The 21,890-nt window shown below is 35.6% G+C and overlaps 1 protein-coding gene across 5 annotated transcripts in view; it reads right to left on the bottom strand.

Annotated features, from left to right (window-relative positions):
* PPFIA2 (PTPRF interacting protein alpha 2) overlaps positions 1-21,890 on the bottom strand; it is a 452,551-nt gene that overhangs the window by 3,890 nt on the left and 426,771 nt on the right. For 4 of the 5 annotated variants that reach the window (XM_079775027.1, XM_079775026.1, XM_079775025.1 and 1 more), the window contains 6 exons: positions 20,786-20,848; positions 17,477-17,670; positions 13,445-13,542; positions 6,249-6,424; positions 5,309-5,377; positions 801-960 (listed from right to left, as the gene is read on the bottom strand). In XM_079775027.1, the coding sequence (XP_079631153.1) occupies positions 801-960; positions 5,309-5,377; positions 6,249-6,424; positions 13,445-13,542; positions 17,477-17,670; positions 20,786-20,848 (760 nt within the window). The remainder of the gene's footprint in view (positions 1-800; positions 961-5,308; positions 5,378-6,248; positions 6,425-13,444; positions 13,543-17,476; positions 17,671-20,785; positions 20,849-21,890) is intronic. The other variant, XM_079775024.1, reaches the window with a different exon arrangement.

Below are 21,890 nucleotides of genomic sequence, written 5' to 3' on the forward strand. Positions count from 1 at the left end.
TAATATTAACAAGTTAGAAAACATGTTACTCACAGGTCACAGTTCATGTGGGAATGAATTTTAAAGGCCATGGTAACTGTAAACTTGGGAAGCAATAGTTCTGGGTGATTGCCATAATAGAGTGGGGCTATTTGCTTTTTAATGTTTATCAAACAGAAATAACGTTGTGACTACATGTCTAGTTGTCTCTCCTCTGGAATGGTTATTATTATTATTATTATTATTATTATTATTATTTTGGAAAGTAGGTAACACAATTCTAATGTCCACAGAAGGAAATGCTCATTGGGAAATGACTGTTGGTTTTGTGTTTGTTTAATTCTCTTCTCATGCTTGTGCTTGTTTATTTACGGCCTTCTACCTTGGTCAAAGGTGAGCGTATCTGATGAGTCTGAGTTTCTAAGGTGACATATAAAACTTGAACTATTCGAATATGTGGATGATAGTGGAGTTAATTTCCATTTACTACCTCTAATTAAACACATTATTTATTTTAGGAATAGAAGAGTAAAGAAACACAAATCATGCTGATGCTTATTATTCTTCCTAGATGTGAACATTAGCCAACATTGTTCTTTTTAGGATATTATAAATCATTGTTTAAATGTGAATAAGGTGCCATGAGCTCATGCATTAGCAGTTTGCAACAGAGTCTGGTCTGATGAAAGCAAAGCAAACTTCAAGCAGAGCAAACCAACTCAAGAAAACAATTCCAAAAAGCTATGCAAGGTCAGAGAATGATACTAGCATTTGCTAAACGAGCTTTTCACTTTATAAGCAGAAATGCAAAACATCTGTACCATCCGTCGCCATTTTCCTTGACTGCCCAGATGTTGTGGTTAACCTGAATCCGGCTGGTAATGTTTCTGAGGACCCAGGCATCATGCTGATTCCATGTACTTCACGGGGAGGAAACTGCCTTCTCCAGGTTGATCCACGCCTGAAATTCTTGTCATCACTCTGCCAGTACAGAGTTAAAACATGGAACATTGATTATTTACATTCAGCCCATCAAGTACCTATATAATAAAAGCCTAATATGCTAAGTGTCTGGTCATCCATTCAATCAATCAAAGTGTAATATGCTAATGATAAGCTAAGGCCACTCAATTGCTCGCTATGACATCCACTGACCACCCGGGGGCAGACAGTCGACCAGTCAACCAGTTGCTATGATATGCACTGACCACCGGGGGGCAGATGCTCAACCCAGGAGCTGCCCCCTGGTGGTCAGTGTGCTCCCACATGGGGAGCACCTCTCAGCCAGAAGCCAGGCTCACAGCTGATGAGCACAGCAGCGGTGCCAGGAGCCTCTCCCATTTCCCCAGCAGAGTTAAAGATGTCTGACTGACGGCTTAGGCCCACTCTCTTGGGGACCGGGCCTAAGCCATCAATCAGACATCCCCTGAGGGATCCCGGACTGCAAGAGGGTGAAGGCTGGGCTGAGGGATGCCTCCCCCGCCCTCTAGTGCACGGATTTCATGCACCGGGCCTCTAGTAAATATCATGTAATGCTTTATTTTGATTACAAAATGAAAACGCAGGAAATTTGAAACAAATGTTTTTATAAAGTTTTCATATGATTTCAAATCCAGGGTTTGTCATCTATAAAAGGAAACATCTTTGAAAACCTAAAATAAAACCCCAACATTTTTCCCAAAATTATACTTTGTTGCACTTTATGCAAACAAGTTTTATGTACAATATACTTAGTGGAATAAGTGTTGGCTCATATACTGGAACAACTATTTTATAAATGTTGTTTCTATGTGTACAAGATAATCTATATTTGACATAGCCTGGCTCATATTGGATACTATAACCCATATTCTATGTAAGAAAGTCAATATGTCACATGTTAGATTTTAGCTGATACAGAATTAATTTTTTATTTGCTGAAAAACCTGTGCAGCCTGGGCAACACCCTATATAATAGAGAAGTAATATGCAAATTGACTTTCACTCCAACACACAACATGGCTGTCCCCATGTGGTCAAAGATAGCTGCCCCAATGTGGACACAAGATGGCTGCTACAAGATGGCCGGCAGGGGAGGGCAGTTGGGAGGGACCAGGCCGGCAGAGGAGGGAAGTTGGGGGCGACTGGGCCTGCAGGGGAGGGAAGTTGGGGGCGATCAGGTCTGCAGGGGAGGGCAGGTCGGGTGACCAGGCCTGCAGAGGAGGACAGTTGGGAGTGACCAGGCCTGCAGGGGAGGGCAGTTGGGGGTGACCAGGCTGGCAAGGGAGGGAAGTTAGAGGTGACTGGGCCAGCAGGGGAGGGCAGTTGGGGGGTAACCAGGCCTGCAAGGGAGGACAGTTAGGGGCGACCAGGCTGGCAGGGGAGGGCAGTTAGGGGCAATCGGGCCAGTAGGGGAGCAGTTAGGGGTCAGTCAGGCTGGCAGGGGAGTGGTTAGGGGGTGATCAGGCTGGCAGGCAGAAGCAGTTAGGGGCAATCAGGCAGGCAGGCTGGTGAGCGGTTGGGAGCCAGCAGTCCTGGATTGTGAGAAGGGTCCCAGATGGGAGAGGGTGCAGGCTGGGCTGAGTGACACCCCCCCAATGCACAAATTTTGTGCACCAGGCCTCTAGTCATTATAATAAATGCATGTTCCCTTTAGATGCCACTAAAAGCATAATGTAACTCTGGTTGCTGTTTTATAAATGTAATTCTAGTTGCTGATTCTATTACATATGGATGATACTTTTTTCCCTTCTCTATGCATACACAAAGTCCTTGCACAGACACAATTCTTTTCTCTACATTGATTAGCACCAATATGTAATTTAGCATTTAATTAATATCATTCTTCTATCTAATTCTAAGGAAAATATTAGTCATCCCACATAGATCTCATCTTCTTATATTACTAAGTTTCTCATCTAGGGAAGGACTGTGTATTCCCTGAAGTTATAGCTAAGAATGCATGCTTGACCCACTAACTCAGGTGACTTCATTTTAACATACGGAATGATTGACATTCAGCTCAAATTATCAATGTTATAAATAAGTAACACTATAGGGCATTCTTCATCATAGATTGTGAATTTAATTAAATGACACACAAGGTCACTTGTAATTATATATATCCACTGTTCTCTTAGAATTCTTATTATCAATATCAAAATTTTGCTTAGACTTGGTAGACATTTTACATTTTGAGAAATGTCTGCTACTCCTCTGTTTGGTTTTACATTGACCTAAATCTCCAAATGTTCACTGATGCAGTTAAGAAGCAACGTTTCACAGTTGTGGCCTCTCTGACTTCTTGAGTCTTGGAGAAGTTGTTGCATCAACACAGATATTCTTCAGTTCTACATAACACTATTTTCCATTGTAAGAATAATAACTCTGATAATGTATGAGTGAAGGGCTCAAAAATAAGCCATGCATTTAAGAATTTAAATCATGATTCTTGACTTCTGCTCTTTCCACATAGTGTTACTGCAGAAAGTTAATGGGAACAATAAAGCGGCTACATCATGAGAAAAAATCCACGAGATGAGGTTAAAATATATCCTCTCAATTGAAGTCAGAGTCCGTGGAAACACATGAGTTCTCAAATTATTTCAGTTGAATCTGAATGTGATCAACCCCACAAACAAGTCCACTCTGGTTGTGGTTGTGGGCAAGCTGTTTAGTTCATTTGTTTATACTCAAGAGAGAGAGAGAGAGAGAGAGAGAGAGAGAGAGAGAGAGAGAGAGAGAGAGAAACAAAAAGCTAGGACAGAAGAGAATAGAGGGTTTGAATGATAAAATCATTTGCTGTGTCTTTAACAATAAGAAGAAGCAGCTATATGATTTAAAGGCAGATAATCACATACCATTCAGAACTTTCCTCTTGTTACTTTCAGGAAGCAGCTCTATCAATCACCCAGGCTATATCCCTACCAGACAGCTCCTTCAGGTCAGTCTGCATTTTAAAATGCAGCAACATGGCAGGCCCTTAATATTTTTTATTACAATGTTTTTGCAAATTTTAAGCAAGAAGAATATTGTATTTAAAAGTGTGTATGGGTGTAGGCAGACTATCTTTGATTCAGCAATTAATAAGGATTTAAAAGATTATCAATCCACTTAGCCAATTAATATCAGTTAAATATTAACTGGCTTTAAAAAATATTACTCATTATCCTGATTGGACAGGAGTATGAATTTATAGGGAGTTAGCTGAGGTCAGAACTGTAGAGTTTACCAGCCTACAACCTCCTCCACAAAGGCAGTTTGGTTTTTATAATACCAAGGTCATCAGCCTTGTCCATTTGGATGTGGAATTATTGCATCATGTTAGAGTTTTCTTGGTTCATTCACAAAACTATTTTAATCAGCTTTTCTTTGTAGCCAAGAAAGAGCTGCATTTTGTGACACACAATTATGCATCTCTTCAAGCTCACGTTTCCTCACTGCTTCCTAAGAGACAGTGTAAAACTCAGGGCTGTTAAAGTCCACAGTGACTATCAAGCAGAGTCTGCTAATGTCGCTTGTATTTCTTTCATTTTAATTTTAAAAAACACACTTTCTTTTTAATGTACTGATTTGAGAGAGACAGAGAGAGAGAGAGAGAGAGAGAGAGAGAGAGAGAGAGAGAGAAACATAAATTTGTTGTTCCACTTATTTATGAATTTATTGGTTTATTGTATGTGCCCTGACCAGGGATCAAACCTGCAACGTTGACATTTTGGGATGACACTCTAACCTACTGAGCTACCCTGCCAGGTCCCTTGTATTTCTTCATCTCAGGAGGCTACTTAGATGTTTATTATTTTTCAAATCGTTTAAACATGCATATATGATGTATAGGGATTCTTACACTCAAATCTTACAACTGGTAAAATGTTATTCGTATATTTTTAAGGAAGACTCAATATTGCTATCTAAAATTATGAAAAGTTCCCCATTTATTCAAAGACGTTCTCTTCATATTAATATCCTAAAATTTCCTGTGAAGACATACTGATATTTAAGAAATAAGCACATTTCTTATTAAAAGCTAAATTTATTAGGATTGGTGTTATCATTACTTACAATTTTAAAGAAATGTTGCTTAATGTTATTTTGCATTCACAGCTCATGAAAAGCTGTCTTGTTTTGAATTGCATCTTAGTGTTTCTAACTGTTGATATGATATTCATGAATTCATGAAGTTCTTTCAAAAATAAAATGAGTAACAAAATGTATTATTTAGGAACAATACTGGGAAAAATTCTAGATCCTATCCATGGAGCAAGCATCTAATTAATTTTGGGGTACTAGTCCTTGAGAGCCGTTTTGCTTGTACTCACAGGATCCTTTTGAATGACAGATAAGGACTTACTTCATCCAGCCGACGCTCGGTTCCCAGAGCCAGGAGGTTATTGTATTCCCTTTCAAGAATCTGCCTGGCCTGTTGACATCAAATAACAGTCACCAACACTGAAGTCACATTGCATTTAAAAAAATAGAGATTATATTTATCTGAGAAAGCATTACAAACCCTGTTTCATTTATGGCATCTTAAGTTTTTATTCCTCCATATCTACAAGCCATTGTAAATTTAACCTATAAATAAAAGGTAGGGCAACTTGCTTTCATCTGTGAATAGTAGAGAAATAGCCTCACATAAATGTCCTCACTTTGCTACTTTATTGAAACGGAAACTTTTCTATAAAATGTGAAAGACATAAAAACAAAATAAAAAGTGAAGTTAGACTGCTGAATTTTGAACAAGTCTATGCAGGAAGTTCTCAAACCTGGCCAATGATTACCATTTGGGGAAACTTTAGGTAAGTAAGATTCTTGTGATTTATCTCTTGATACCTGATTTATTAGGCCTGTGAAATAGGTTGCAGGTTTTACTTAAAAATTTTAAGGAACTCCGGTGATTCAAACAATTATCTAGATTTGGAAATCCATGGCATCCCCAATGCTAACTGTCTGTATAATCCAGATATGTAAATAGAAATGACTGCCTCTCTGAGAGGCAGAGACCAGAGGCCATCTGTCAGGGACACTGTTTTGGGGAATCTGGCATTCAGGTGCGAGGTTGGACCACATAACCTCCAAATGCCTTCCAGTTTAATTGTACGATAATGTTTTGGATAGAAATTCAGCAACTTGAAATGAAAGCCCCAGGGACATATTTCAAAGGTTGAGCTGTCTCCTTAGGAATCATTAATACCCCTAACATCCTCCCTCCCCCCCCACCCCCCCACCCACTAAAGTTTAGCTTGTTGTGATGTAAATGAGGCACTGCTGCTGCAGCTCAGAGGGCTTGCCTGGGTGTTCTGTGTTGGAATCTGCAGTAACAAAGCCATGCTGCTGTAGTCAAAGTTCTCGTCCAGGGCTATCAGTGAGCCATGCACTCCACTCTCAAGGATATTATTTGCATATTCTCGAAGGCCAATTGCTTGAATCCAGCGAATAACTCGATCATTGCTCCACACCAGCACATCTAGGAAAAGAGGTGCATCATTTTAGGCTGCAATATTTTGCATAATAAACAAAACTACTGGCTGAAATGGGCCACAGGCATTCTGGCCAAGTCAGCATTTATGCTGATTTCTTTATCCACTCCCTAATGCACCTGGCTGGACCCCTTAGGTTGCATGTATTTACTGTTCTAACAACTAAGCATTTGTACTTTTAACCTAGGAAAAAGTTGTCACTTTTAAGAGTTTGTTGTCACTGATCTGAGAGCCCTTCCATCACATGGAACACAATGTCTGTGTTGCTTGTTTTCACCTGGAAGCTCCGGGGTCTGTCTGAAGTTCAATATTTTTGCCACCAGATGGGGATATTTCTTGATACACAGCTTCAGTAAAGAGAGCAAAATGAGAACCTAGAAAGGGTCTTCATCAGAGTTTTTAAACCACTATGTAAACATTTCATACAGACTAGAAGATACTTTTTTTTTCACCTGAAGTAATAAATCAGAGACCAGAGCAGCAAGATAAAACAAGGACTAGTTAATTTGATACTTCCCTGCTATTTTGGCAATTCATTATTTAAAATCACATACTAATACAAAAATCAATCACTCAGTCAAATCACAAGTTGATTTTCCTATTAGCTTAAAAAGTAGTATTTTACTGAGGTATGAAACACAGTAAATTTTATTTTCTGAAACTAAAACCTTTAGGGAAAAATATCATAAATGTCCTTTTTAGACGAAAACATATAAAAGTGCATTTTATTTTTTTTCCATTTCTTCCCATGATGAGTTGACAGAATGCTATATAGCAACGACCAAAATAGAAAGAATAGAATGTTCCATAGGAAAAAAAAAATGTAAGGAACTTAAGGGGAAATTAGAAAAAAAGGAATGGAAACATTTTCCTAAATCCTATAGAAAGGCAAATGAAACTCATAAATTATTATTACAGTAAAAGTACATTTTTCTGTTCATTTTTTCTTTTTAAATGAAATGTACACCTTTTTAGAAAAAGTATAAAGGAGATTTTTGGAAATTAGTTTTCAATGTCTCCCATTTAAAAAAGCAAGGTAGTATTTTTTGAACGGAAGGTGAGAAAGTGTATTTATATACACATTTTTCAAAAGCATTACTAATTTGTCTTAATGCATTCATTTAACCAAGTGAGGTTTTCTTGTGTATAACATTAAAGCCATAAAATGATGGTGATGCCTCAGCTCCATAGAGGTTCCCTCATCTCAATTAGGTTCAAATTTTTTGTTAATCCTCACCTGGAGATATTTTTCCCATTGATTTTTAGAAAGAATGGAAGGGAGGGGGAAAGACACAGAAAGAGAAACATCGATGTGAGAGAGACACATCAATTGGTTGCCTCCCCTATATGCCCCAGTGGGGATGAAGCCTGCAACCTGAGACCCTTCAGTCCAAGGGCCTATGCTATAATCACTGAGCACTGGCTAGGGCTAGGTTCAAATTTTTAAGCATATTTTTCCAAATCTCCCATATCTTTATTAACTGATTTTATCTATGTGTCTTATCAATATCTAATATTTTTAGTCTCTCCCACTATGATTAGGGAAATATCTACTTCTATGTTTAGATCTGTCTGATTTTGCTTTTCCTATTTTAAGTCTATATATCACATGCATACAAATTTGCCACATCTTCCCTTTTATTATAAAATACCCATTTTATATTTAGTAATGTTTCCTGCCTTAAATTCTATCTTCTGATATTAGAAAAACCACAGCAGCTTTCCTTAGTGCTTGCTTATCGCCTTTACTTCCGACTTTTCTATGACCTTATATTTATGGTTGGAAAGAGCATATAATTGTTTTAATTTTTTCAATGGTTTCTTTAATCAGATTAGTTAATTCTCTCTCACTTGATATTATTGTTCAGATATTTGAGTTTAAATGTACTATATTTCAATTTGTCTTACCTGTCTTTTGTTCTTTTTCTCTCCTTCCTTGCCTTTTTACAAGCTATGTCATTTAAAAATTATTTTATTCTACCACTCCATTAGCTTTTAAAGCCTGTAATATGAATCTTTGATTTATAATCTACTACAAATCAGTAGTTTTATCACTCCTAGATAATGAAAAGAACTTCAATTTAATTTCATTTATTCCCTTCTTGCCTTTTGTATTATAATTGTTATAATATCTGTCTGTGAAATTCAAATTCCACAAACATTACTATTTATTGTTTTATTATCATTATTAAAATTTCCCATACATTCCTTCCATTCTCCTTATACTGCCTGCATTTAAAAATGTTCTGTAGGATTTTTTTCTTCTTGCCTTAATAACTCATTCTAATATTTATTTTCTCTTTGGATTTTCTGGTAATGTAATCTCTCAGATTTTATTTGTCTGAACCTGTATTAATTTTGCCTTTAATATTGATGGGCATACAGTTACAGGCTTTTAGATGAGGGGTTAGTTTTAAGAAAAATTTTAAGGATGTCATTCCATTTTTCTATGGTGTTATTTTAGTTGTGGAGTCAGATACTTCATGCTGCTCCTTTGAAAGTAATGTGGAGTTTTCTCTGGCAGATTCTAAGGTGTTTTTTAATTTTTCTTTTTTTTTTTCTTTTTTGGGGTTCATGATTTTCAGCAGTTTTACTACAATGTATCTAGATGTATTCCCTCCTCACCCCCTTTCCTTTTTAACTTTGTTTGACATGCTTAGGGTATCGTGAATCTGTAGCCTGTTTTCATTATTTTTTTCCAAAAATCTCGACCATTATCTTCAAATATTGCTTCTTCCTCATTCTCTCTTATCTCTCTTTCTGGGATTCCTATTATACCTGTACTAGATTCCTCACAGATCATTGTCTCTAATGATCTGTTTTATATCATTCATTCTTTTGTTTATTTTCATGTAGGTCTCAGGCCACATGTTTTCAAGTGATGGGTCTTTTTAAAAAAAATACATTTTTATTGATTTCAGAGAGGAAGGGAGAGGGAGAGAGAGAGAGAGAAATGTCAATGATGAGAGAGAAACACTGACCTGGCTTCCTCCTGCATGCCTTCTACTAGGGATCTAGACTGCAACCCGGGCATGTGCCCTTGATCAGAATCGAACCTGGGACCCTTCAGACCGCAAGCCAATGCTCCATCCACTGAGCCAAACTAGCCAGGGCTGATGGGTCTTTTTTCTTCATTAAAATTCTTTTTTACTGTTAAACCTCCAATCAAATTCTTAATTTCAGTTTTAAATCTTCTGTTTCTTCAAATTTTCATGTGTTTATTTCTTTATTTTTTCATTTAAAATAATTTTTATTTTTTAATTACAGTTGACATACAATAGTATATTAGCTTCAGGTACACAACACAGTGATTAGACATTACATAACACTAAGTTATCACCTGGATAAATCTCTCACCCATCTGACACCAAACATAGTTATTAGAATATTAACTAGATTCCCTATACTGTACTTTACATCTCCATTACTATTCTGTAAAAACCAATTTGTACTTCCCAATCCTTTCACCTTTTATACCCATCCCCCAACCCTCCTCCTATCTGGCAACCATCAAAATGTTCTGTTTTTTTGTTGTTAAGCCTCACATTAGGATATTTTTCCATTGATTTTTAGAGAGAGTGGAAAGGAGGAGAAAAGACAGAGAGAAACATTGATGTGAGGGAGTCACATTGATTTGTTGCCTCCCGCATGTACCCCAACCAGGGCCAGGGATCAAGCTGCAATCAGAATGTGCCCTTCAGTCTGCAGGCTGATGCTCTATCCGTTGAGCAAAACTGGCTAGCGCAAAATGTTCTCTTTATGAGTCTGTTTCAGTTTCGCTTGTTTATTTATTTTGACTTTTAGATTCAATTTTTGATAGATATGTATTGATTACCATTTAATTGTTCATATTTTTTTATCTTTTTTTCTTCTTCTTAAAGAAAAGCCTTTAACATCTCATATAATATTGGTTTGGTAGTGATGGACTCTTTTAGCTTTTCCTTGTCTGGGAAGCTCTTTATCTGTCCTTCAATTCTAAATGATAACTCTATTGGGTAGAGTAATTTTTGGTTGTAGGTCCTTGCTTTTCTTCACTGAATATTTCTTGCCAATCCTCTCTGGCCTGAAAAGTTTCTGTTGAAAAATCAGCTGACAAATCCCTTGTAGGTAATTAACTGCTTTTCTATTGCTGCTTTTAGGCTTCTTCTTGTTGCTTTTAGGCTTCTTGCTTTGTCTTCAACCATTTGCATTCCAAGTATTTGTCTTGGTGTGGGCCTCTTCGTGTTCATCTTGTTTGGGATTCTCTGTGCTTGTTAGACTTGTATGCCTATTTTCTTCACCAAGTTAGGGAAGTTTCTCAGTTATTATTTCTTCAAATATATTTTCAATTTCTTGCTGTCTCTCTTATTCTTCAGTCATTCATATGATGCAAATGTGGGTACCCTTGAAGTTATCCCAAAGGCTCCTTTCACTATCTTTATTTTTTGGATTCTTTTTTTTTTTTCTTTTCTATTCTGATCGGGTATATTTTGCTTCCTTATATTTCAAATTGTGGATTTGATTCTTGGCTTCATCTACTCTATTATTGATTCCTAATACATTATTTTTCATTTTAGTTAGCGTATCCTTCATTTATGACTGGTCCTTTTTATGCTGTTGAGGTTCTTACTACGTTCATTGAGCATCTTGAAAAGCACTGTTTTGAACTCTGCATTTAATAGATTGCTTGTCCCCATTTGTTTAGTTCTTTTTCTATAGTTTTATTCTGTTCTTTCATTTGGGGTGTGTTTCTTTGTCTCCTCATTTTCACAGTCTCCCTGTGTTTGTGTCTATGTATTAGGTAGAGCTTTACAGAGTGGCCTAATGTAGTAGGTGTCCTGCACAGTCCAGTGGCACTACCTCCCAGATCACTCCAGCTGGGTACTCGAGGTGCATCCCCCATGAGGGCTGTGTTCACTCTCCTCTTATAGTTAAGCCTTGATTGCTATTGGCAAGTCAATGGGAGGGATTTATTCCCAGGCCAATCAGTTGCAAGGACTGGCTATGATCACTGACCTCTGGCCAGCAAATAGGATGTAAGTTGGTTAGCATTATATTTTGGTTATATTAATCTGCTACTGTTGATAGCAACTGATTAGTTCTAACTCTTGAGTACAGCACACTTGCACTTCAAAAGTTGGGCAGGTATGTACAGCTGACAGCAATGGCTATCCGGTTGTTTTCACTAAATGCAACATTTTAAAAAACTCACAGGATAATAGTTTTCTCAAGAAAACAACAAAACTGTCCAGTTTTCTTTCTACTAAATGGATTGTAAATAGGAAGGGTTTGTTCTTTTTTTAGAGATGGGTTTATATTTTGATAATCTAAGAAATATTAAGCAGTCACCATTTTTTTCTCAAATATATTGAGATAGAGTATGTGGTGAAATGGCTGTAACCCATAAGGGCTACCAAGATTATCTCAGAGATAGTAAGACCCTACCCCCAACAGATTTATGGCTTAGAACCAGCTCAATCCAAAACAAGTGACTAATTCCACCCCTAGCCTCATTATTTGCTCATTGCAATACATTAACATACTAAAAGACATACTACAGTGATAGGAAGCAGAAAGCCCATATAAAGACACAGAATGGCCAACAGTGCTCTTCCAAGAAGTCTCCACCCTTTCCCGGAAATTTTCTGAATATTCCTCCCCCTTATTGAATGCCCTACCCCTGGATTAAATGAGCCTCAATGAATGAAGTAAATCCCACTGGTGGTGGGATGGGGGAGAAGGCTGTTCTGTCTGTGGAGTAGCCTTCTGTCTATCTCACTGCTTCACTAATAAGCTCTCTTTCCCTTTAAACTCCACACTAGCTAGCCTTTGAATTCTTTCCTGCAGGAAACCAAGCACCCACAGTGGGTGATGGACCGTTGGGTCCTGGGACCCCTGGAACACCTACGTCAACATGTCTAGTCAAAAATTCCATCACCACAACTGTAGTTAAGAGTCATCAAGTATACAAAATAAGCCATTTATTTATAGGTTGAAGACAAATAATCCAAACTTTTCTTCTTCAGAACAGCTATATATCTTTTTTTTTCCATTTTGTAAATCAAATCCCTTTATATAAATCTGTTTCTAAGCAAAATTTATGTCCCGACTTTAAATCTTTTTAGAGACCCCCTGGACCTAAACAATAAATGGCCAGAGATCAGAGCTGACTGTTTCTTAGCAACAAATTAAATGTTAGTACATTCTTGATACTCACATGGTCTCTTCACTTTTGAAAGCTGTTTATTAAGGTCAAGGTTAATTAACACTTCAGATAATAACAGAGATCCCCTAGACACAGTCAAGAGTTATTCTTGTAAATGTCATCAGATCAGTTACAGGAAATAGGGGCTATTTATAATCTCACTCACAGCTACTTATCATAGGAAGTTGTCTGTGTTTAATCTTAGTGAATTATGAAAGTTTATTTTTTCTCAGAGCTATACTCTAAACAGCAACTGTCAAATACTAATACAATATTTGATGTAAGGCCAAATGGGTAATTCTTCTTTATGTTTATCTATATATGAATATTCCATGTGGTGAGACCAAGCATAAATAAAATCTACTAGGAAAATATACTTCAGAAAGAAAACTAGAAAGTGGTATCCCTTAAATTCAAATGATAGAAACCAAAGATGAACTACAAAAAATAAATTATATACCATATTTCTCTGAATCATAATGAGAATGTTCTATTAAAAGTTTAACAAAAATATCTATATGGAGGCACCTTTAGAAAAAAACCAGAATGTATAATCAATAAGTTCAGAGAAATAAATTTCAATTTAAAAGATCATTTGAGATATTTACCAAATGAGATATTTACCTTGCAAAGATATGATATTCTTTTCTGTATTTTAATCAGAAAACTAATGAAAAAGAAATAATGATGACACAATTCTAGCCAAACACTTAGGTTAGTTACTTAATGATCATTGTAAAACACACAGCATTTTAGGTTCATAAAAGTGAAAGCTAACCACCTTCCCCCAAAAAGGCATCTGATATGAAAGAAAGTATATTACCTTTTATTTCATGTTGGCTTGCTTCTCGTCTTCTTTCCAGCTCTTTTCTGTCATAATTCAACCTTTTTAAGCACATAATCCCATACTGTAAACTTGTTCTGTTATTTTTTAAAGTAAAAAACATGTTAAATATACTCAGCAGATGAAGAATGTTCCTTGATTAAGCAGAGTCAACAGTGTGCACTACTTTTAGGGCAACAGGTTAATACACTAGATCTGTAATTAAATTCTTTAGTATTGCAGGAAAATAAAATTATAGTTATCTAACTAAGCACACAGTGTTTCTAAAGAGAAAAAAATATTTGCAAAATGAGAAAAGTACAGTCATGAAAATAATTATGGATTATGTCATTTATTCATATGCTTTTGTCTTCCATTAGGCTATTTTGACAAGTGAACATTTCACTCTTTTGAAAATAATTTAAAGAGTCACTATTATGGAGACAGGAAAGAATATATGTGATATTTATACTCTCTTTTAAAGCTATTGAGGACAGTAATATAAAAATATGAATAAGTGAAGTAATGAGATAACCAAATACTAAGATGAACAGCCACCAACTCTAAGTGATACAGAAGTATGTGAAAGGAATAAATTGGCAGACATTGGAACTCTGGAATGAAGAGCAGAAACTCGACTGATTCTTAAAGAATCAGGTGCAAAAAAAGAGTTATTAAAGAAAATGGAGCATCATGACCATGGGGCTGCAGATGAAAGTTTAAATGCCTGGTGATACTCAGGTACACTATCTGGGGTTAAAATCTGTGGTAGGAAGCCAAGAGAAATAATATTATATAGAGAGAGTGGAGTTCTATTAAGGAAAGCTTTGCATTCAGTGTAAGTGTGGAATACACCCAGGTGCTACAGATTTTATTAGGCAATTTTCACAGGAGAAAGAAAATTTCTGATTTAAGGAAGAATAATCTGGTAGCAAAATAGAAGATGAGAAAAATAAATAAACCTAGAGGACAAGGAACTCAATTAAGGTGTCAGTGCTGCCAAAATAATGGTCATAATAATACAGTTGCCACAGGCATGAAAAGTAAGCCCAGAAACCAGAAATGTCTAGAGAGAAGAAAAGAGTGAAATATCAGATATAAAGGATGTGGAAGAGTGTACTAAAATAGGAATCTTCAAGCTTCAAGAGGAAAGAACATTGATCATTAGTGATCTCTTAGGTGTTTAGAAATACACACAAATTTTATACATACACATTGGTCAGGTTACTCCTAAGTGTAATGGTCACAATTAGGATGCAATCCTAAGCCCTGCACTTTAATAAAGACAATGTGGAGCTCAAAATATTTCGCAATTAGTGGAAAATGAAATCTGCATTGAGTGTCATAGGCTGAATTATGTTCCCCCAAATTCATGTTTAAGTCCTAACACCCAGTAGTATTTCAGAATGTGTCTGTATTTGGAGATAGAGTCTTAAACGAGGTAATTAAGTTAAAACACAGCCTTTAGAGAAAGCCTTATTCCAGTCTGACTAATGATGTCTTCATGGGAAGAGGGAATTTGGGCAGACAGACCGGAACTATGCAGGTGCACACACAGAGCAGAGACAATGTGAGGACACAGGAGAAGGTGGCCATCTGCGATGAAAGGGGAAACCAATCCTGCGGGCACCTTGATCCCAGATTTTATGATTCCAGAATTGTGAGAAAATAAATGTCTGTTGTTGAAGCCACCCAGTCTGTGGTATTTTATTATGGCAGCCCTAGCAAATTAACTCAGTGGGATACTATAAAATGTCGATATCATAAATATCATAGACATTAGGCTGCTTGAAGTTAAATCAATGGCTCTTGGCAAGTTTCTGGCAAGATTTTATATGTAATATAAGGTTGTGCCATAAAGAGGATATATCTTATTAAAACAGTGTCTGTCAGACTGCCATCCATGGGCTGTCAAGACCATGAGATGCAGTATTCAGTTAGGTACTACCTGCTATATATCAGACCTAAGCACAGAATAAAGATGAAGCTTGTGTATTTCCTGGAACAAACAAGAATCCTGCCATTTGAGTAATTTTTATTTTTTTTAAAAAGAAAACTTGATTATTATAATAATTATTTCTACTATAATAATAAAGTAATTAAGAGTAGATCTAAAAAAAGTAGATCTAGTGAATAATGGGAAGAAATACAAGTGTGTCATCAAAATTTCTAGTATGCAAGGGTCTAATGCAACTATCAAAGTGTGAGGGCCTAAATGCTCAGTGACAGGGAACTCATTATCTCACAATGTGTCTGATATAGGGCAATTGAGAGTGATCCAAACTTTCTATTGAACACAAATCACTCATCTTAGTATCTACACCTGTTTGAACTAGAAAAGTGCATGTTCCACAGAACAAATATTATTCTTCCATCACATAACTATATTAAAGCATAGAGAACTTATCTAAAGTCTTCCCATATCCAAGTTAAATGTCTTTAATTTCTTCAACCTTTCCACCAGACTTTTATCACTTTCAAGAACAATTTAATGTATATAAAGTAATACAATTTGTCATTGTCATCTCACCATCTGGTAGGACTACTATTATGCCTGCCAATAAACACAATCTAAATATGTCCTGGCAAGTCATTAACCCAAATTGAGGTATTTGTGTCAACTACAAGTCACATATCTTTCTCACTTGAACAGTTTTTAAATCATGGATTTCCCATCCAATATTTTAATGGTTTTTAAAAACTATGTTATGTCCTTTGCAGGTAGCTCAGTTAGTTAAAGATTCATCCCATATGCCAAGACTGCAGGATTGATCCCTGGTGTGGGCACATACAAGAATCAATCAATGAATTCATAAATAACTGGAACAACAAATATCTTTATCTCTCTCTCTCTCAAATCAATAAATAGAAAAGTGTTATATTTATCTGTACCTCATTTAATCCAACAGTGTTAATAACTCTATTAAGATTCAAAGTATTTGCATACCTTTGATTAAAGAGTCCCAATTATTTTTTTATACTAACTTGTTGTCATCATATATGATATTAAATTTTTTTTAAAGAGAGAGAGGGAAATGAGAAACACCCATGTGAGATAGAAACATTGATCAGCTGCACCCTGCCTGGGGATTGAACCCCCAACCTTGCTATATTTCTTGACCAGGAATCAAACCTGAAACCTTTTTGGAGTATGGGATTACACTCCAACCAACTGAGCCACCTGGGCAGGGCTGTGTATTTGATTTTTATATCATTTTCCTTTTAGTCCCTAGTTTACTGTTGGACAGGATGTGACCAAATAGTTTCCCAAGCTAAATTCATCTATATTTATGTTTATTAATTTACCATCATAATCAACCATACATAAGACAATCACAATCCAACTGACAATTTTTCACATAATCCACAAAGATATCAAGCTGCAGCATAACATTTATGTCATGCTATTATAGCAAGCCTATTTTTACTGCCTCAATGGCAAACAATTTGAAAAAAAAAATTGCATTTTATTCATCTGTGTCCTTACAGCTGTCTCACAATCCATTCAGGATTTTTCCCCCTGAAAATTAAAGTACAAATAAGTAAAAGCACTAAAAGATTTATACAAAAGCAAAAACACAAAGTGTTTTTTACAGCAGAATTTCTTCTCAATTTTTTATAGTATATCCCTAAGTTATATAATTTATAACCACATATATTTATAGTTAAAACTAAATTAATTTTATTCTTTATAAATAATTTTATAATATAAGAACATACATAGATAAAAATCACAAACATGGGATTTCCAAAGATAAAGAAAAAATTATGCTGTATGATAATTTTACAATGTACAGTTTGATAAGCTTTGGGCACCTAATATGCACACAGCGGTACATTAGATAGGCCCTGTAATTTGCTGCATGAAAATATTTTGTCAACTAGATGTTCACAAAATAGCAAATGCGCTCTATTTCCTAAGTAACTCTTTTTTATTTAGTTACATCTCTTTTTGATTTAAGCAGTCATGCGCTGCTTAAATATGTACATTATTTATTGTTTTACTTTAATGACTCTTTGGAAGAAACCTACCGATGGAAACTATCCACCATTTTTAAATGGACACGGAGATCCTTTTTTGTTAGATGATCTAACATTCTTGCATCTACCAAGCACTCCATAAAGTAACTTCTGTATTGAGGTAACCCCAGGCTGGGAAGCCATTCATTTCCAATCCACTCGTGGTTCATATCTCCATATGCCAGGGTCTGTAGGAAAACCGGACACTAGAATTGTTTTATAGCAGTCAAGTTTCTTAGCCAATAAAATGAGATGGTAATTGAGGGGTATTTTCTACTATTATAACTGATATTTAATTACTATGATATATGGAAACAAGGCAGAAATAATATTTAACCTCTAAGATGCGATTTACTTTGGTAGAAAGTGGAACTCCGTGTACATGTATCAAGGTACTTGTCTATAGAAAATGATGTTTTTCATTTTGTATTCTCAAAAGGAATTACATTTTATACAAATGTGCATTTTTAAATTAAAATTAGAATTAATGATATAATACAAATGCTGAGCTTAAGGGTTCTTTATATAAATAGGCTTAGTTAATTTGTTTTATTTGACTGTTAGCTAATACTCCACCATTTGCTTCTCTTTGATGATGTGACAATGCTATGGTATAATGGCAAATCATCTTGATGTAAAAGAGAAAATAGTACATGAATAAGAAAGGTGCAACAAGGCTAGAGAGACAGAATGCTGAAGTTTTAGGTGGACAATTGCCATTACCTAGTGAAGCATGAGCCATATTTCATAAAGATGATTGGAAAGAATCAGTCTTTTTTAGAAATCTATCTATATAGACTCTGTACTTAAAGAAGTAGGGCATTTTCAAAAACTAAAAATGGTAATCCAATTCTTAAATATAACAAGATGAACTGATCTTACCAAACGCTGTTTGTAGCAGCCAAAATGAAAAGTAGAAGCAAACATCACCTCTAAACCAATTTTTAGTAAAGGTTATTACTCTCTATTAATTTTATAGTGTTTGTCCTTATCCAATGACAACTGGAATTGCATATTTCTAACAAAAATCTAGGTGCTTCCTTTTTTTGGTGTGTTCTTAAAAATGATGACATTCTTACCAAATCAAAACCTAATGCAGTGCTAATTTGCTGAATGTTTAAATGTAGTTCTTAAGAATAACTACTGAAATTTTCCTTATAGTCAAAGCTCTGAATCGCATTAACTATAACACACATGCCACCGCTTGATAGTGGGGATAGGTTCTGTGAAATATGTCCTTAGGTGATTTCATCATTTTGGGAACATCACAGTGTGTACTGACACAAACCTGGAGGGTACAGTCTACTGCACACCTAGGCCGCGCTGTAAAAGCAGCCTCTCACTGACCAAAATGTTGGTACACGACTGTACTTCTTTCAGCTCTACAGCATGTGGAATGCTAGGAAATGCACAACTTCCTTGTGAACATGTTTGCTCAAAGTGAATATGTGTGTCTTCTATTGCCATCCTAATAAATGGGAGAAGCTTTTGACTTGCAATTGCAATGCTGACAGCATCCCTCCCACCCCAATCTTCACACACTTCCCACTATACTTGAAAGCAAAGGTGATTCCAAATAAATGTTTTATTTCCCCCACCCTTATAGCCAACTTGAATGATCCCTGATTAAATATATTCACAGGTGATTTCAGAGAAATTTAAGTTACAGTTGATTCTTTTGAAGAATAAATGAGAGTTCCCTTTAAAAAGAGGCCAGGTGTAAAATGATAATCATCCTCTTTGCAAAATATGGAGATCTAAAAGGATAAATATAATTAAGCATAATAAATATAAATGTACGTTAGCCTAATTTAAGGCGAAGGGAAGGTTTATAATATTGTGATATAAAACAGTTTCTTACTTTATATCCTCACAGGGTACTAGTGATATTGTTTTAGAGCATTTGAATTTCCTACCTGGGCCCAGCTTCCTTCCTCAGATTCTTTCTGTGTGAGCAGCAGAGAGTGATTAATAAAGCAGATAAGTGTAAATTAATTTCCAATTATTATAGTGAAATTTCTAAAAAGCAAAACTGTTATTGAAAGTGCTAATTATGACAGAGGAAGCTAAAGACAGATTCTTATTCAGATCACAGCAATCAATTTAGCAGTTCAAAGGCAACTACTAATTAATAGTTTCTAATTAATTCTAACTAAATACACACATATGACACATGGAATTTTCATGATACATTTGATCTGGTAATTCTAAACTCTTTTTAATTCTTAAAAGTGTGTACTTTCCCAAATGTAATGAATTATAATAAAAATTTCTGATCATATACATAAAAACAATATACAAATGTGGACATATACACATATATTATAAAATATAGATTATATATGTACAGCCTGCTATAACCCTATGCAGTCCATTGTTTTATACACACACACACACACACACACACACACACACACACATGCATGTGTACACACACACACTCATACAAACATACACTCACATATATGATGGAGAAATCTTACATAAAGTAAATTAATGAAGTGGAAAAATAACTGCATCCCTCTAAGAAAGTTTTGTGGTAATCAAATAGATTTCTGCAACAGCCAAAACAAGCAAAACCAAAAAAGACAAAACTAACACAACAAACTAAACCAGAAATGAAATGAGTACTGGGCACTGGCATTTTTATCCACCATAAACAGGATAATACATTTTTCAAATAGGGATAAAACTGAAAGAAGATTTAAATTGTTAAAAAGTTGGTAAGAATAAAATGCATGTCGTGCTCAACTTTGCTACTTTAAATTTAAAAAATGACCATATGCAATATATTTTTAAAAGTAGACAATTACAATCAGTGTCACCAAGAATTTTTTAAGCCTGTTCTTTGAATACCAAATAACAGAACATTTTTTGGAAGGGGGGGATAGGGTAAAGTGCTCTCTCTGAAATGCTAAAATACAAGAAATAAAATGATGGCATTAAAAATGAGTATTCAATCTAAATATTACTATTACAAGTTTTATTGGGTTTGGTAATATGTATTAAATGTGAATGTGCCCAATACTAAGTGATATTTGTTACCAATGTTGCAAAATGGATATATAAGTTGTTACTGAGTAGTGTTTGCGTATTACAGATGCTTATGACATTAACCACATTATCACAGTCTAGCACTGCTTCACTGAAAAATGTCAAAGTGCAGAAAAACTAAAACCATAACAAAAATGTTCGTTATTATTATATCACACTATAAAACCATACCCCATTATTTCAACCCATCGTGAACAAAACAGCTTTATCATCCAAATAGCAGCAAAGTAACTTTTCTTCATGTTCAACAGAGCCATGTGGACTAACCGTTTTCGCTGGAGCTGCAAGAGTTTCCATTTCTTCATGGGTCACCCAAACGTTGCCTGAAGGCTGCAAAGAGGCCCGGAGGGAAGCAGTGGGACCCAGGGAGGGAAGCGTGTAAAGAAGAAAGGCAGAGATACAGTAAGTCAACACCACAGCAACACAGCGTGCTCCTGCCGCTATGCACGAGAGAGCATTGCTGGCTTGCTGGGGCTCCCCTTTTCTTCTACTTAAAAGGATTAAAAGAAAGAGGCATTCTGTGAAGCTCCTGTAAGACAGATTTAAAATAATACTTCTGTGTTTATTAATTCAGAAAATGGCTTAATCAAAACTTCCCTTTCAAAGATATGTGGCTATTGTAGCCACAGAGAATGGATTGAATTTGAACTGTACAAGAGTGTATTTTTGTATTTTTTTCTTCAGAAAACAAAGGCATATACGTTTTGTTCTGTTATCACCAATATTCCATTCACAGAGTTTTGATTCTTCAATGTCCTTGGAAAGAGAAAATTGGTTGTCAATAAAAAGCTAAAAGCACTGTTATAACCTGTCTGGAAACCAATGTCAACTTTTTCCAAATGTATTCTTCCTTTTACAATTCAGTAAATGTGCTGTTTCCCTCTATTCTTATAGAAGAAAAGGAAGTAAAATGCTATTTTTATTTAATAGAAGGTATTTTCCAGCTTTACTATATACTGTTAGAAATGACAAAATCTATTTCCTAATTTTTCAGCAGCCTCCTCTATCATTATAGAGAACATGATGTGAAAGAAAAGTTTCCAGCCAGCAGGCACTATTCTACTATAACACATAATTTACTTTCCATATAAAACAACCCATGATATTTGTTCTATACACTGAATAACGTACAGTTTCTAAACCAAAATCCACTTAGTAACACAAAGGATCAGGCGTATCGCTGATGGTAATGGCCACTGGGAACCACTTCTCATCAAATCCCACCATTTCACCGGGAAACATCTCCAAACATTGCAAGGTCATCCAAGTACATCAATCCTCTAGTTACAATGGAATTTACATCCTACCCATTGCTTGTTACTTGCTTAGAACATGTTTAGTTTTAAAGAATTGGAAATAGAAAAGTTGATAC

This window comes from Cnephaeus nilssonii, assembly GCF_951640355.1.
Source record: "Cnephaeus nilssonii genome assembly, chromosome: 6".
Taxonomy (NCBI): domain Eukaryota; kingdom Metazoa; phylum Chordata; class Mammalia; order Chiroptera; family Vespertilionidae; genus Cnephaeus; species Cnephaeus nilssonii.